General features: G+C 40.8%; 1 protein-coding gene across 1 annotated transcript in view; it reads left to right on the plus strand.

Annotated features, from left to right (window-relative positions):
* The window catches only part of LOC148451024 (unconventional myosin-Vc-like), a gene marked incomplete at its 5' end in the record, with an annotated part of 73,978 nt that overhangs the window by 23,820 nt on the left and 32,468 nt on the right, over positions 1-17,690 (plus strand). Inside the window, 9 exons of the mRNA XM_088462359.1 lie at positions 403-483; positions 2,264-2,444; positions 3,697-3,790; positions 7,117-7,174; positions 9,331-9,442; positions 12,612-12,699; positions 12,816-12,914; positions 15,507-15,661; positions 17,124-17,213. Of these exons, the coding sequence (XP_088318485.1) occupies positions 403-483; positions 2,264-2,444; positions 3,697-3,790; positions 7,117-7,174; positions 9,331-9,442; positions 12,612-12,699; positions 12,816-12,914; positions 15,507-15,661; positions 17,124-17,213 (958 nt within the window). The remainder of the gene's footprint in view (positions 1-402; positions 484-2,263; positions 2,445-3,696; positions 3,791-7,116; positions 7,175-9,330; positions 9,443-12,611; positions 12,700-12,815; positions 12,915-15,506; positions 15,662-17,123; positions 17,214-17,690) is intronic.

A 17,690-nucleotide genomic window follows, 5' to 3' on the forward strand; every position in this document is an offset into this window, starting at 1 on the left:
TGGTCTCTACATTCGCCACTGGCCAACTGAATTTCCAAATAGATCATATTACATGGTGGTCGTTCAGTTGGTCATAATCTGTAATTCAGGGGTGGACAATAAGCGGCCTCCAGCTGCTGTTGAACTACACATCCCAGCATGCCCTGCTACAGTTTAGCATGCCCTGATATCAACACTGTGACAGGGCATGCTGGAATGTGTAGTCCCACAGCAGCTGGAGGTCCAATGAATGCCCACCCATACTTCTATTTATTTGGCCTCATTTGATTTAAATTGGCAAAATTAACTACTACCATCCTTAAAGGTCAGGGTGACTGAATAAAGTGATTTTGACATTTTAACAAAGAAACAGCTTGGAGTTATTAATATTCATAAATATGTTTGTTCATTGTTTCATTTTAGACTTGCTCAAGAAGATCTGGGAAATATAAATGAGGATGGAGAACTCTGGTTTGCGTATGAAGGTTTGAAAAAAGCAACTAGGTATGAGATCTTGAGAAAAATCCTCTCCCACACTAAAATGTAACCTATGGGGTCAATCCTATTAGGTGTAAATTGCGAGGTGCGAGTTGCTATTTTTACTTCGAATTCGGATAGCAAATTCATTTTGCAATCCAATTAGCAACTCGCACTAAACCAGTCAGACTGAATTCGCAGCTTTCCATTCGCACCTCCCTGACGGTGAGAGATGGAAAGGAAAATCTTTATTTTAAGGTTAAAAGGTCGGGACACCCCCTCTAATGACTAATTAGGCATTTTGAAATTTCCAATTAGCTTAATTAATCCAATAATACATGTAATTTTTGGGGGTAAAAAAAATGTCTTTAAATTACCACAAAATCAACTTTTTCATTAGTTTAGGCACCCCAAATTTAAGTACAATAATTTTTTAGTTGAAAAAAATTAAATAATTGTTTTTATAATTTTTTTCCATTTTTTCAAGGTGCCCTCAAAGTACCCCAAAAATAACCTCTTTCCTACTTTTATTTGCATTTTTCATTTAATTCGTATGAGATTAAACGAAAAAAGTTTGTTTTTTTATCATTTTCTTGCATTTAAAAAAACAACAACACAAATCAGCCATTTGACGCCATTTAAAAACCTACAGTACCTTCCTAACACCACTGAAAACCTGAATGTTTTGTGTGCATAATACTAATGTTGTCTTTGAGTTGTCTTTGATATTTTTTTTTAATCAGGCTTAAAAAACAGTCTTTCTTTCAGATCCTTTTACATGATAGTGATTTACTGTAACAGCAAATGTCCACATTTATTCAGTCAGCATGCTTGCACCTTCCACAGACGGTTACAGAACTATTTTCTTTACTCCACTTACCTACGTTTGCCACAAGACCTGTGTGCTATGCTTTGTGGGCCTGTTTTAGATATGTACGCTAATGCAATATCAGCTGAGATCCCGTACGCCGCTGCTATGCTAATGCTGTAGCCACCTGGAAATGGATTTAGAAGTCCAATGGCGTCTTCGCAGATCCAAGCAATTGTGTACAAACACGCAGCGGTGATCCTTCAGTTATCATCCATCTGAGTAACCCCTGTGGTCACGCAGAATGGCCGCAGGAACTGAGACACTGGCGCCATGAATTCTGTGTACGGGATCGCAGTAGTATACAGAGACACGCCCCCAAAACAGCGTTATTGCTGCCATCCCCCCATAACCGCCACCAAACAGTCCCCGAATGTCAATCACTTTGCAAAGCGGCATCACTGCGAGCGGCATCGTAAAGGTACTTTGGCGCATGCGCAGAATGACCGTGACGCATGCGCAATCGGCACTGCATACATATCTGATTCAGGCCCAATATTACAAGTTGGATTCATTTATTTTTATGAAAGAGTATCTGTTTAGTCTGCAGAATAAGAGCAGTGACACATCCTGCAAACGTGGAAACTTTTCAGCGACATGACGTCTGCGTCCGGTGTTTGCGTGATAAAGGGGCCATTCCCTCAGAAATGCTGTGTTTCATTTGATGTGGACGAAATTATCCCTAAAAGAAAAATATTAGCTGACCTGGTTGTGTGCGATGTTTGATATTTTCTATTTCATTGTGCTTAATTTAGGCTACATCTCAAGCAAAGATTTGCCTGCTGTTTATCTGTTATGTTTTTTTATCTCATGGTCACACCAAATAGCCTGAAACATCTTTACTCTTCATCTGGTAGAATCTATACTATAATCTATACTATAATTGTACATTGTGATATTTGTGGATTATGCACTTAGTGTTACTATTTCATCTTATAGAATACTGGAAAATCACTTTCAGACTCAGAAAGAAGGTTATGAAAAGGAAATTGAATTGATGAATTTTAAAGTAAATCATTTTAGCGATGACATAAAAAATATCCAGAAGTCGTTGAAAGATGAGAAAGAAACAAATGATGTCCTCAGACAAGAGATAACAAGGTTGACCTCTGAGAATAAGGTTTGAAGTTACAAAATATCTGGCTTTTTGGGTGGGTAATCTGATAACGAAGTTATAGTTGTTTTTTTCGTTTAAAGAAGTGGTCATTACCTTCCATATACATCTGATTTAGCATCGGCAGAGCTGAGGTTCTGTTATGTTGTGCTGCCGACAGTTAGAAAATACTCTCATCCTGGTGTTTGATCATTGGTCAATTCAACCAATCCAACACCTCAGCAATAAGGGTAGTCTATAGAAAATGATGATTGGATGGCTGTAAGAAATTGTGCAATGCTGATTGGATGGCTGTAAGATATTGGACCTGATTCAGACCCGCTCGCAAGATGCGATCGCTCGCTGGCAAAAAGGATCCGGATATGTAAATTAAACGCTCACACTGCGTCGCGTTAGGACTCCCACTGTGTGTTTGCAAACTGCGGCAAAGTGCGCTCGCAAGTGTCTGAAGATGCTCCCTTGTCACTCGCAACACATGTCATCTCTGGGAAATGAATGATTAATCGAGGCCATCGTGAGCCATCGGAGCTGCTCGCAGCCCTTGAGGTAGCCTTTCCCCGCCTGCAATCAGTGCGGGCTTAAATACATGCAGGTCACGTGTACAATGACGCTACTTTGCTAATTATGCACGCCCTTTAAACTGCGTTTTGGCGGGCACACAACTGCGTTCGCAACACCACTCCCCCGTTAACTTGCACCTTCCCCTGTTACCACCCACAAACGGCATATTCTGTCACTCAAAGCAGTGACCTGATAGTGGCTTACGAGCTACCAAAATCAGATTGCAATGAATGGCTTGCGCACGCGCACTGCGAATTATATGCATGCGCAGATGGGCGAAAACCGCTCACAGCGAGTGAGAGCGCCTTAGCGAGCGGGTCTGGATCAGGTCCATTGTGCAATGCTGAGTGGATGGCTGTAAGAAATTATGCAATGTTTTTTGAAATAGTAAATAATGTGGTCCTGGAGTAATGGACAACGTTAGTTCTGCTAGTTATGAGTAGGAAAGTGTTACGTTACAGTCTTATCCTGTGCGCTATTCTTCACAAACAAAAGGGAATGGTGGTGAGATGTAAAGGTCCCAAACATTGGTGGTACTGTATGGTCAATTTGTTGAGTGGGTTAAGGGCGCATAGATAGATAGATAGATAGATAGATAGATAGATAGATAGATAGATAGATAGAGATATGTATATATTATATATATATATATATATATATAATATATATTTATACATTCTTTTTGTTTGCCTGCCAGGTTATAGAGTCTCTCAGTGCTCAGATTTCTGATCTTGAGAAAGAAAATATGGATCTACAGGGCTGTCTTTATGAGCAGAGTATGAAAATGCCAGGTGAGATTAGATTTCCTTACACTTGCTGTCCTTGTTCCACCTGTTTGCAATATCACCTATCCTGTTGAGTAATAAATATCCTTACTTGTACCTTTACAAGCCTCCCCAAAATTATTATTTTTATAATATACACATATTCCTAATAAATACTGAAGTGATGACATAAGAACCTACTTATTGTCAGTACTGACATCACAGCTCATGATTCATACAGATATTATTTACAGGAGTGCTTAAAAATACTAAAAAAAAAACAGAAAAATGAAATAGCTGCCTATTGCTTTCATGATAGACCCTTTCCTTTTGCTTAAGACCAGAGGGTGGCAGTAGGGAGCTATGGTGCTTGGCGCATGCCTATGTTATGGCACCCTTCCCCCCCTTACTGAATTCTGGCAAGCCAGCTCCGGAATCTGACAACGCACGTACACTACCGTTCAAAAGTTTGGGGTCACTTAGAAATTTCCTTATTTTTGAAAGAAAAGCACAGTTTTTTTTAAATGAAGATAACATTAAATTAATCAGAAATACACTCTATACATTGTTAATGTGGTAAATTAATATACTAGCTGCAAACGTCTGGTTTTTAAAGGAATATCTAGATAGGTGTATAGAGGCCCATTTCCAGCAACCATCACTTCAGTGTTCTAATGGTACATTGTGTTTGCTAAGCGCGTTAGAAGACTAATGGATGATTAGAAAACCCTTGAAAACCCTTGTGCAATTATGTTAGCACAGCTAAAAACGGGTTTGCTCGTTAGAGAGCTATAAAACTGGTCTTCCTTTGAGCTAGTTGAGTATCTGGAGCATCACATTTGTGGGTTCGATTATACTCTCCAAATGGCCAGAAAAGAGAACTTTCATGTGAAACTCGACAGTCTATTCTTGTTCTTAGAAATGAAAGCTATTCCATGCGAGAAATTGCCAAGAAACTGAACATTTCCTACAAAGGTGTGTACTACTCTCTTCAGAGAACAGCACAAACAGGCTCTAACCAGAGTAGAAAGAGAAGTGGGAGGCCCCGCTGCACAACTATGCAAGAAAACAAGTACATTAGAGTCTCTAGTTTGAGAAATAGATGCCTCACAAGTCCTCAACTGGCAGCTTCATTAAATGGTACCCGCAAAATGCCGGTGTCGACGTCTACAGTGAAGAGGAGACTCCGGGCTGCTGGCCTTCTAGGCAGAGTGGCAAAAAAAAAGCCATATCTGAGACTGGTGAAAAGATGCTGGAAGAGTGCCTGATGCCATCTGTCAAGCATGGTGGAGGTAATGTGATGGTCTGGGGCTGCTTTGGTGTTGGTAAAGTGGGAGATTTGTACAAGGTAAAAGGGATTTTGAATAAGGAAGGCTATCACTCCATTTTGCAACGCCATACCATACCCTATGGACAGCGCTTGATTGAAGCCAATTTCCTCCTCCAACAGGAGAATGACCCAAAGCACACCTCCAAATTATGCAAGAACTATTTAGGGAAGAAGCAGGCAGCTGGTATTCTGTCTGTAATGGAGTGGCCGACGCAGTCACCAACCCCATTGAGCTGTTGTGGGAGCAGCTTTACTGTATGGTACGCAAGAAGTGCCCATCAAGCCAATCCAACTTGTGGGAGGTGCTACAGGAAGCATAGGGTGAAATTTCTTCAGATTACCTCAACAATTAGCAGCTAGAATGCCAAAGGTCTGCAATGCTGTACTTGCTGCAAAAGGAGCATTCTTTGACGAAAGCAAAATTTGAAGGACATAATTATTATTTCAAATAGAAATCATTATTTCTAACCTTGCCAATGTCTTGACTATATGTTCTATTAAGTTTGCAACTCATTTAATAAATAAAAGTCAGTTTTCATGTAAAATATGAAATTGTCTGGGTGACCCCAAACTTTTGAACGGTAGTGTATGTGCACTGTCAAGTTCTGCGGCGGAATCTTTCACAAATATGAAAGACTTCCCCATGATGCTGTAAATTTAACTCGCAGACACAACAGTTAGTACTATTTAGTACATAGCAGAGATATCTTAATTCAAAATTAAAATACACAGCACAGCAGTGCCGAGATTAATACATAGATTCTATAGAGTGAAAGAAATGCACAGTCACAATGTAAAGATGTCGACAATGTAGATTTTTACTTAATTTTTACTTAAGAAATAATTGCATTTTTGGTTGCTAACCCTTATTGTGAACTGTTATTATTTGAGATGAATCTGCAGGTGGCGACTATCTGATTATAACATTATATTTTATGTGTCCTATAAATGTGTCTATTATATATCATTATTTCCACCATCTGGTATGGCCCATGTCACATAGTGAAAATAATGACATATAATAGAACACATTTATTGGACACATAAATTATTTTATAATAAGACCTGCAGATTCCTCTCAATAAATAACTGGTCAGGGTTTTGGAGAAACTAAATTACTAACCTTAACCCAGGCAATGTCGCACTTGGCCGTGGTAAGGGGATGTACAGTAAAAATGGCGCAGCTATTCAGCTGGACGCCCGGAACATCCTAAAGGGCACTGCTGGGAATCTGATGCAAGGGAAAAGCGCCACACGTTATTTTGCTGAGTCTGGGCTCCTCTACTTGTTCGTTGGAAGAAGCAGTGCGCCTGGACCCTGCAGCTAGCAACCCGGCAATCTGTCAGTGATTAGACAGAAGCTGCAGCCAGCGCCCTCTAACCTGTTTGGCAACCGTGCCATGTGCTGAAGCACCTTGCCCCCGGCGCATATGGCATCATGACATAACGCATCAAGCGCCGATCGCAGGAAGATGGGCAACGGGCACGTCTTAAGGTTGCAGCCTGCGCCATTCTATGTAGCCTCCCATGGCCCCCCGAAAGCTGGAAATGGGTGGCACCAGTCACACACTCCTCGCTACAGCCTTGTCTGTACGATTTCATTTTCAGTTAAGTACTGTAAAATAAAGTACATTTAATAATTCAGTGAAAATATGTCTGTCCTCAGGTGAAGGGGTCTCTGAGCCCAAACAATGACCCAGTGCTCTGTGAGGCATCACATATCTGCTTGTGTGACACCAGTATGACAGCCCTGTTTATATGTATTGGTTGTGCCTCAGTGGCTGTGAAATATGTTTTGTAAGATAAGTTTCGTCTGCATACAGTGTAAACATGCCCAGACAATTACCCGTATCACTATTGTAGCTGGTGAACTTCATCTGCTCTTTGGATATCTTCCATTCTGTCATTCTGGGGACACATATTGTTTGTGCCTGTGGATTGTTTGTGACTTGTCATTCCATGATGACACATTTATTATCTCCCATTACTCTTCTTTACATATGCGTTACATAACATGATTGCAGACAAAGGAGAGAAAATACCTAATCACAAGTATCTGGAAGAGGAAGACATCTTACAGAAGTAAGTTATTTACTACACAATGTAACACACTCCCTCTGTGTTCCTCCCTGTGCTCTTTATACACACACACATACTGCATGTATGTCTGCTTACTAATATAATAACAAATACCTGGCTAGCTAGATATATTTCATAAGTGTTGTGGATAAAAGATCTATAACCCCTTCATGACCAGAGGTGCTTTACAACTTAATAACAAACCCATTTTCAAAATGTTACATCATTATTTATTTATTACCAGTTATTTATATAGCGCACACATATTCCACAGCGCTGTACAGAGAATATTCGGCCATTCACATCCGTCCCTGCCCCAGTGGAGCTCACAATCTATGTTCCCTATCACATGCACACACACATACACACTAGGGGTAAGTTTGTTGGGAGCCAGTTAACCTACCTGTATATTTTTGGAGTGTGGGAGGAAACCGGAGCACCCGGAGGAAACCCACGCGAGCACACGGAGAATATACAAATTCCACACAGTTATCATTATTATTATCCTTTATTTATATGGCGCCACAAGTGTTCAGCAGCACCTTACAACGTACATAGACAAGTAAGTGAACAAGAAACCAGTGACTTACAGTACAATACAGTGCAGGACAAGGACATGGTTTATACACATTGATGCATTAGCGATCATAACACTCAAATAAGCAACAGGGCTTAGGGGCATATTCAATTAGATGCGACAAGTCCCGTACTTTTCGCATGCCAGACTTTTCGCCGACATCGCTGGTTTTCCATGCGCAAAAGTATTGCGCTCATCCCCGCTTATTCCCGTATTCAATTAGAAGTCGCCGATAACGGGACCCGGCAAATTCGAACCTGGAGAAAAGTTCTGTCAGATTTGGGGAAATCAGCCTGACCCCCCTCCCCCCCCCCCCCCAAAAAAAAGATGCACTGACATTGGGGATCACTATAGATACCCCCGAATAGCCCTGCTGAAGGTATTTGGAGTTCTTAAATGCTCTCAATAGCTGCTAATTAGCATCTTTGCACAAGTGGTGAAGAATAGCATTTAGCAGGTTTTTTTTTTCGAAAATAAGTAGTCCCAGCACATTTGGGGTACATGAAAATGGGTGCAAGTATGGTTAAAAATCGCAAAAGTGAAGTTTTTAAAAACGCACCTTCAGCAAGCACCTGCAAACTTAAAAACACCTGGGGCATACTTGGGGACCCCCCTGGAGTCTATTTCACTAGTTTTTAAATTTGTCCCCCAACTTTGGACTTTTTCACCCCCACAAAATTAAAGTACTTCTTTGGGGTGATCTAAAGTATTTTTTAAACTTGTTATGACGCAGTTTACCTTTGGGGGACTGTCCCAAGGGTGCAGGGGGGTTTTCTGAAGTTTGCACCCCAAAACATAGGCGAAACTTTTTCGCTGGTTCCATTGCATTGAGTTTCGCACCAGCGAAAAGTCTCTGGAATTGAATACGGAGGAAACTTTTCGTATAGTGAAATGACGTCACTCGCGATACTTTATCGCAGAAAACGGCTTTTCGCACCTAATTGAATACGGCCCCAAGTGTTAGGTGCCCGAGTGAGGAGTATGGAGTAGATGAAAGTATAACTAAGGAGAAGCACAAGAGGGTAGAGGGCCCTGCTCGTGAGAGCTTACATTCTAAAGAGGCGGGGCAGACAAACAGGTGTGACACAGATGGGGTAGATAGAGAGGAAGGAGCATGTAGTAGCAGGTTGCATGAAGTCTTTTTGACAAATATTACACTTGTATAGTCTAATAAGGTAAAACACAGTCTCAAAATGTTACCTATCTTGATTCCGGTCTTCAGGTTATCCAGCATGTTCCCCAACGCTTTCCACGCACCTCGTGCTGCTTTGCATGTTTCTGCACATTATCGCTGGTAGAACGTTGTCAGTGAGCAACTTATTCACTGAAAAGAGGGGGCTGGGGGAAGGACAAGGTTTTCTCTCAGACAGGTCGTGGACAATGCACTAACGGCGGGAATGTGTAAGAGCAGCCAGGGCAGTGGCTGCAGTGTGCAGGATTTCTAGGGACCATCAAGTAACTTGAACGCCTAACACAAGTTAAAAAATCTCTTCAGACTTTTTTAATATTACAACCAGATTTATATTTTAATTACTTGTTTTACTCAGACAAACATAGCATGACAATGACCCCCTTTCTTTAGACCCCAGAAGAGGAAGACAGGACTACGTGAGAAAGAAGAACTAAATGGCACAATCCAACAAACTCAGGAGAACGATATTCTTTTGAAGGAACACAATCAAATGGACAGCCAGGTATTGAGTAAAATTTGTCTGGAAATATGAATGAAAAGACATTAATAATAACTAGCGCAGTGGAAAAAGTTGGTCTCCATACAAGCAATAAAATGTTTGCATTCAGTTTACAAAAGTCAGTAGAACAATAGAATGGGCAACACCAACTTTTTCCTTGGTATATAATAAATGTGTTTCCGGAATTGCGGGCTATGGAGCAATGGCCATCAGTGTAAATACACCAGCTTACAGAGGGATCTTCTGGATAGGGCTGGTGCGATTAAACATTCATAATGATAACAAGTATCAAACCAATGATACAGATAGGACATTCTGGCTGAAGCATAAAATCCATCTATGTATACATATGCATGCAGATACGCATGTCTAGTTTCGTGCCCGCAATGCGGGAGCAATTATGGACGACTTATGTTCAACTTTGCATCATCCCCTTTGTGTCTTCTTGTAGTTTTGTATGTCAGATTTACATAATGCAAAAGAGGGATGTAGTGTGCTTGTCGACAATCAAAATGTCAACAAACATTGTGGGGATCCTGGAAGACGTGCCTTGATGTCGGCAAGTGTAAAATGCTACTTACAGCAGTTTGCACCCGCTAACAGTACAACGGCAAGCATGATGAATTACAGATGTGCCCACATACATCTCTCCTCCTTGTGATAAAAGTCGCGTTACACATAACGCATAAGTCACCGTGTGACTTTTTCCCTTAAAATGTATCTTAATCGCAAAGCGGTGCAAATGGGACACACACCCAGATTCTGCTGATTAAATGATATGCGGTGTATCTGATGTATGTGATTTGATGCGAATCTTTAATAAAATGTAAAAAAAGAATGATTTGTGGCATGCCTGTATTCTGTGTGCGACTGCGGCTAAATCTGCAAGTGAAATGCTACATTACAGTGTCAGCGGCTGTTAACGTAGCATTTTGCATGCAGATACAGCCGCAGTCACAACACAAAATATAGGTATGCTGCATATCATTTTACTCAGCAGAAGCTGCTTGTGTTTCCTATTCACATCGCTGTGTGGATAAGATGCATTTTAAGGGTAAGAGTTGCATGAAAAGACGCTCAGCGCTACAGAGTCACGCCACAGCATGGTTGACGAGAAGGGCGCAAGTAGGCTAGATATATGTGGACACATCTGTACCATCATCAGGCCTAGTGAAAGGGGGGATAAGGGGACACCTGTACCAGGCCCCGAGGTAGGGGCTCCGAGGTTTAGATGGTCCCCACCTACTCCGGGACACGCCAGTATTAGAGTGGGCTGGTTTGTGGCGGAACTGCGTTTCGTTAGTTGAATTTGGAGGGGGAGTGAGTTCTTCCTCCGCCATGGCCCTACACACAGTCCTTTATGACCCCGTCAATCGAGTAACTCCACCCCTGAGAGGAGTCAGAAACAGAGTGCTCACCCGGCTATGCGCTACCCAGTTCAATAAATTGTGGGCGGCGCCACTGCTACAGTCAGTTGGCCAACCCACCTTCCCCTCCTGTGGCATGCCTGGAATTAGACACATTGATGTCATGAGACACCTCCCACAATGACTGTACAGCTAAAATAACCCAATTTGCCCTTTAGCACTTAGTTAACTCTAAAATGCCTCTCTGACTTCCCACTGTCCATAAATCTCTCTCAGCATCCTCACTCACTGTAATAAGAGTTGGGGAGATTGGGAGGCTCATTGGGGTCTAAAGCGTTAAATAAAAGCATGTGAGACCAGGGGGCCCCAGGTGAAGGCTTAGCAGCCCACTGTTGGCCCTGGGGTCGCCTGTTGCAGAGCACTGCCATCTCATTGTGCAGCTTACAGACAACACGGCCCAACCAATACTACATTTACCAAAAGTAAAAGTATCTCATCCATGCAATATGTAGTTGTCATTAAAAAGGTTACAAAATAACAACACTGTTAATGTGCACAAAACATGCACCACACCATGCATTACTAAGCAGTGTGTCAGCAAGAACTGGTTTTTGGCAGTAAATTATGTAATTGCAGTACAAATATTTTCAAGGGTAGACAGACTGTGACTGTACTATGACTACAATGGTTGCTGAGCTGATAAAGCAGAGCCTACTCAGTTTATTAAACTACCATACTCAATGCTTGTCCCATGCAACAGAACACATCTAACATCTATTTACTAAGCTGCAGGTTTGCCAGAAACCAATGGCATCTGCTGTGGATCAACGGTGGGTCCATGCTCAAAATCACAGTATTTACTAAAGGTTGTTTGACCTTCTATTCTGAACCCACAACCGATGCCTATCAGTTTCCAAACGCCACCCTGTTGAGCAGACCCATTTTTAAACACAAAAACCCCACGCCTATCAGAGGTGACTAATTTTTGGGGGTGATATAAAAATCAGCAGCTTGGCAAATCTGGTGGTTTATATTCTTGTAATGGGAAAAAATCAGGATGGCATATATTAGCTTTTTTTGTTTATGATTTTGAGGCGGTTTTCACCTTCGTAAATTGTCAGGATGCAAAACCACCAGGAAAATACGTAAATCCCTATGGTTTTGCAAACACTCCACTTTGCAAATTTGCCCCAGGTATCAGTTTATAGTGTAATGCCTAGGCTTCTATACTTTTTTACTTTATTAGCAACTTTACAAATAAGGCAAGATACACCCGTTATTGCAATAGACATACTATCATTTTATAATTTTCAGGTCTCTCTGATCATATCCCTCTGGGTAAGCCCACGAAAAAATACAGAACAAATCCATACAAATAAAGCAAGGCAACTGTAAAGCAATTGATAACTCTAACACATTACGGGATAAATATACTGTGGAGCACTTTTTAAAGCCGCCAAGTCTTCAGTGGTTTAGCTGCTATATTTAAAGGGGCATTTATATTTAATATAAAAACAGACCTGGTTTTGTATAAAATATAATTGCCCCATTAAATCCAGCGGCCAAAATGGCTGAAGAAGCGGTTGCTTTGAAAAGCGCTGCATAGTAAATTTAGCCCTACAACTCTAAACTAAGAGATGTGAGGTTATGTATAATAGAGCAATAATGCAACAGCTACAATATATATTAAATTAAAGAAGGTGTGTAACTCTTCATTAAGGGAAATGATATACCAGTGAAACCCAAGCATCACATTGACATTTTAAATTGTTTATATACAGTTAGAACTTTATTTTGTTCACTAGGATTTTGAGGAACAAGTAGATAAAAAGGACAGGATTATCAAGAAACTGCAAGATCAGATCAAAGCTCTGACAAGAACCATGGATACAGGTATATATATTGTAGAGACCTCACAATTGCATTGGATGTCATGCAGGAAAATGTTATAGTATATACCACTGAAGTTCTTTTTTATCATTGTATCTAACCAGTGTATAATTCCACAGAGAACCAAACCAATATCTCAAGTGTTTTTAAGGATTATTTGGGAATGCTGGAGTTCACACCAGAAGATGAATCAAAACTCATAAGTAATCTAATCCTGGGTATGTAAGATGATTGTTATATGGTGAAAGTGAAAGAATAGGAAAGATGTATATTACAAAATGTCATTTGTGGAGGGAATTAATACTGCAGATCCTGATGGCGAATAACAACAGCTTATTATGTGATGGATGAAAGAATACTAAGCACCTTTTTCTAGAGTGACGACGGATAGGACCACGGAGAAGCCCGTCAATGGCTGCGGTGGTCACTAGTAAGGAAGATATTAATTTTCCACTGAACCTAGCACTGGCTTTCTATAACCACGATGTAATCAATAGGGCGACATGTGAAATGTTGACACTGTTCGGGCGCTAATTGATCCCTGCGATCGTCGAAAACCCGGGATGTTTTGCAGATTATACCCGCTTTTCACCGATATTTTTTTTTCTCCCTATTCTATTATTTTCGGCAATATAATAGGATAGTTTGCCCGTTAACACATAGGAGCCGCGATAAGCTCGCAGACCTATGTGTTCTCACCCTTTTTTGGGCAAAAAAACGGCACTTATCGTGGATTATTTTTCGGGACACATCAGGTCCTGAAAAAAAAAACCCTGATGTGTTGTTGTCAGGCCGACTTCGGGGCTAATTGGATAGCCCTGAGCGAGCTATTTAGCCGTGGTAATTTCCCGTGGCTAATTGGATATGGGCCATAGTCAGAATGTTGACATTAGGGTTAGGCACTAGAAATTAGAGATGTGCAGTTCGGATTTACTCGGATATGTTAGGATCTCAAAAACGGCATCATATTGGCTATCCGGCTGTCACGTGTTTTGGATAGCCAATAAGAGAAATCCGAACTCGCAATGATTTGACGATAAGAATCAAACCCACACATCTCTACAAGAAAGAGGTTAGGGTTAGACTGTTGGGGGGGAATAGGGTCAGGCCAGAGGTTCCCAAACGCGTTGTCAGGATGCGGCCTGGGATCGGCCGCTACTCACCTCTGCGCCGGCGTCCTTGGGCTTTAGGTGTTCAGTCGCTGGCAGTGGAGGTGAGTATACTCCCCAGGGTCTGTTAGGGTTTCCGTGCGCGCGTCCTGGTTCCTGTGGTAGCGGGGATGGAAGCGCAGCCATGTTGGTCTATATCACTTGACGAGTCTCTCCCAATGGTAGTCCTGCGGTCACTCAGCTGATCCTCTGATCCAATGACCAACTGCCTAGGGGTATTTAGGTCTGACTCCAGGAACAGGAATTTGCCCGATCAACTTAATTTCCTCATTTACTTCAAGTCATCAGTGTTCCAGTGACTGAGTACTTTTACTTTACTCCAGGCTCCCTGTTGTTTTCAACTTCCAGTGATTCTCTCTGCAGTATGCAGTTCAGCTTTTCTTGCTGAATCCCTGTGTTAATGTATGTTCTCTCATGCTGAATTCAGTTGTGCTGTCCAGCTCTCTTCCTGTGTTACATGTTTCAGCTGTAACTGATTACCAGTATTCTGAGTACCCCTTGTCTTGCTGATTTTCTTGTGTTACATGTCCTGCTTTTTTCTTGTGGTTATCAGTGCAAGTCAGTGGCTGGATTTCTAGCAATTCCCTGTACATGCCTGTCTCCACATTTCTCTGTGTTTCTCAGTACAAGTCAGCGCCTGGATTTCTAGCAATTCTCATTATACTCCTGTGTCCACATTTCTATGTTTGAATACAGCAAGTTAGTCTTAAGATCTCCCATGCCTCCCAGAGCAAGCCTGTGTCTGGTTCATTTCCAGCATTTCCAGTACCACTCCATTTCCAGTGTTTCCCAGTGCCATCCCATTTCTACTAAATCTCAGTTTGTCTCATTACTAGTAATCTCCAGTATTACAATAGCTTTAAGTAATTCTCAGTGTTATTTTCTAGTATTATATTCCTGTCTTCTGCCACTCCCAGGTACATGTCCAAAGGGCCCAAACCTGGGTTTGGCTGCAATCGGAAGACATTTTCACTGTCACCCCCGTCAGTTACTGCTCTACCATCTTACCCCCCGGTTATTGACCTCCACAGAGGTGTCCCTAGTGCCTGGTTGTGACACACGGTCCTCAATTCACCCCAACAGTTTAGGTTTTTAGAGATATCCATGGTTGAGCACAGATGGTTGAATCAAATTGACTGAGGCACTAATTAAGTCACCTGTGGTCAAGCATGGATATCCTTACAACCTGGACTGTTAGGATTCCTTGAGGACCGATTTTAGGAACCTCCGAGTTAGGCACTAGATGAAGGTTAGGGGTGGGGCTCACAGTTCAAGTTAATTTAGTCATGTATGTGATTTAATATAAGGTTTTGAACAATAGTGTGTTTTTAATTCTATCATTTAGTAGTATGAATCTAGCACAAGACCCAGTTGTGAGACAATATTATTGATACAGGCTTACAAATGTATCCAATAATATGCAACATTTTCATAACTTTTTTGGTTGCTATATAGACATTTTCTAGATGATGGTGTTAACAGTCAATGCATGTTTTGTTGGTACTGGCCAACATTATACTGTATCTTCTGTTGCTAATGCTAAGCAGGAAATTTTATCTAAATTGCACCGCAACCACTCTGGATGTGAATGTGTTTTTGGATTCACTGTGTTATATGACCCTCTATTTTCCATTGTGACAGATCTCAAACCACGAGGTGTTGTAGTGAATATGATCCCAGGGCTGCCGGCTCACATCCTCTTTATGTGTGTTAGATACACAGATTACATTAATGAAGCAGACAGAATCAAATCTTTAATGAATGCCTCCATTGGTGGCATTAAGCAAGTTATAAAGGTGAGAGGCGCTGAGGTTTTTCACATTTTAACAAGTCTAAAATTGTTACTGAATTTCATTTGTGCTGCTTGTAGATGCATGGTAGTGATAGTGTACTATTTATTACACATAAAGGATCACCTCAAATTGTTTTTTCTGTGTTTATTTTTTGTTCTCTTAATATCCCATTGTTCTCTTTACAACAATACAGCACTGTCCTGCACAAGGGTATTAGGGCCTACATTGATTGTGTAATGTACACAGTATAACGGTGGTATAAACCTACCACCGAAAATTACTTTCACAGTAGAAATAGTTGTCAATTATTGATGCATTGCTGAGTCAATATTGAAGAATATCCCATTTAATAAAATACCTACGTTGGTAAATATAATCGAACAGGTCTATTAACGTGTGATCAGAGGAGTTATCAGAAATATCTACAGCATTAGATCCCTATCAGGAACAGATTGCATAACACTGCTGTTTCCAGTTGGTGTAAGATAGTAGGATGCACAGGGGAGTGGGATATTTTTAGATCCCCCTCGTGTGTCTGCAGATCCTTTTATATTATTTTGATGTCACTTTGCATTATGCATTGTGTTTGTATATACTGTATATAAAAATATAAATTGAATAAGTAAGATTACTTTATGAAATGATTTACAGAGGCATCCAGGAATCCGTTCACAATGATCTCTTGCCTTATGCAGCTGCGGCAAGCGGACACTAGCAAGACAGATTTTATGCGCAGGTTTTATGCATATGCACATTCACGGGGGAGATGTATCAAACCTTCTAGAGAGATAAGTTCCCATAGTAACCAATTATCTTCTAATGTGGGGTACATGGTAGAACGACACATAGACCGGCCGACCAATGTATTGATTTTGGTAAGCATACACAATCACGATATGTCTGACCAGAAGAACCATTTAAATATGCCCGCCCAGTCTATAAAATGACAGTTAGAAGCTGATTGGTTGCTATAAGCAACTTCTTCACTTGAAGGTTTGATACATCTCCCTCCCGATCTTTTCCAAATGCGAAAGACTGATGCTCTGATCACTGGATTTTTGAAGATTTATTTGCTGGGACAGTAGTTTTCAGAAGAGCTGTCCTGGCTACACATCATTAATACGTAGGTACTATCAGTGACGTGCGGTGAGGTCAATGGCTGGGGAGGCACTGGCTGGTATCAGAGCCAGATTTATAGATACATATATGAATCCGAGGGTTCATGAGGGCATTATACAAAGGTGCAGCACTATATTGGAATCGCCGGAGAGAAAATATTGTGCTTAGGATCTTCTCTTCATATTTTTTCATTTACTTTTCTCTGTTTCTAAACTGCTTTTAGGTTTGAGCCCAGTTTAATAGAATAAGAATATAATATAGCAAATTTTATATTACATGTAAAGTTCCAACACCGTTTACTAGATGGACCATTTCTTGATTTATGTTATTTATTTTCTTTACTAAGGAACATGCAGATGATTTTGAAATGTTGTCATTCTGGCTGTCCAATATCCACCATATCCTCAATTGTTTAAAACAGTACAGTGGAGAAGAGGTAGGTGTCTCCTTACACCTCTGTTATACAGATCTCTGTGCATGATGAGCACTGTGGTTAAAGAGAAGATGAAGTCGTTTCATTGTACAGCTCAGTGCTCCCACCTCAACCAAACTGACTGTTGCTCTATATACACCTGTCTGTGTCACAGGGGACTTCACTTTTACTGGGGTTATTTCTCTTTTTGTTCTTTTTTTTCAAGGCACTCGCTAAGCTGAGTTCTTCTAGTATATTTAAACCACTAGATCTCACAATATGACACTATGTTATTTTGTAATACATGTAAGAAGAGTTGGTTTAGAGCAAATATAAAAAATGGGAAGTTTATTTATTCATCTCATACTGCAGTAATATGTACTCCTGTTTTATGGTAATAATTTCCTTTTAAAAGGTTTTCGACTGAAATTCCAAATACATAGGCCCTTTAAAGGACAGGGATAGTAACATAATACTAAAAGTAATCTAAAGTATGGTCAC

The sequence above is a fragment of the Taudactylus pleione genome, unplaced genomic scaffold (assembly GCF_031769625.1).
Source record: "Taudactylus pleione unplaced genomic scaffold, aTauple2 ptg001207l, whole genome shotgun sequence".
NCBI lineage: Eukaryota > Metazoa > Chordata > Amphibia > Anura > Myobatrachidae > Taudactylus > Taudactylus pleione.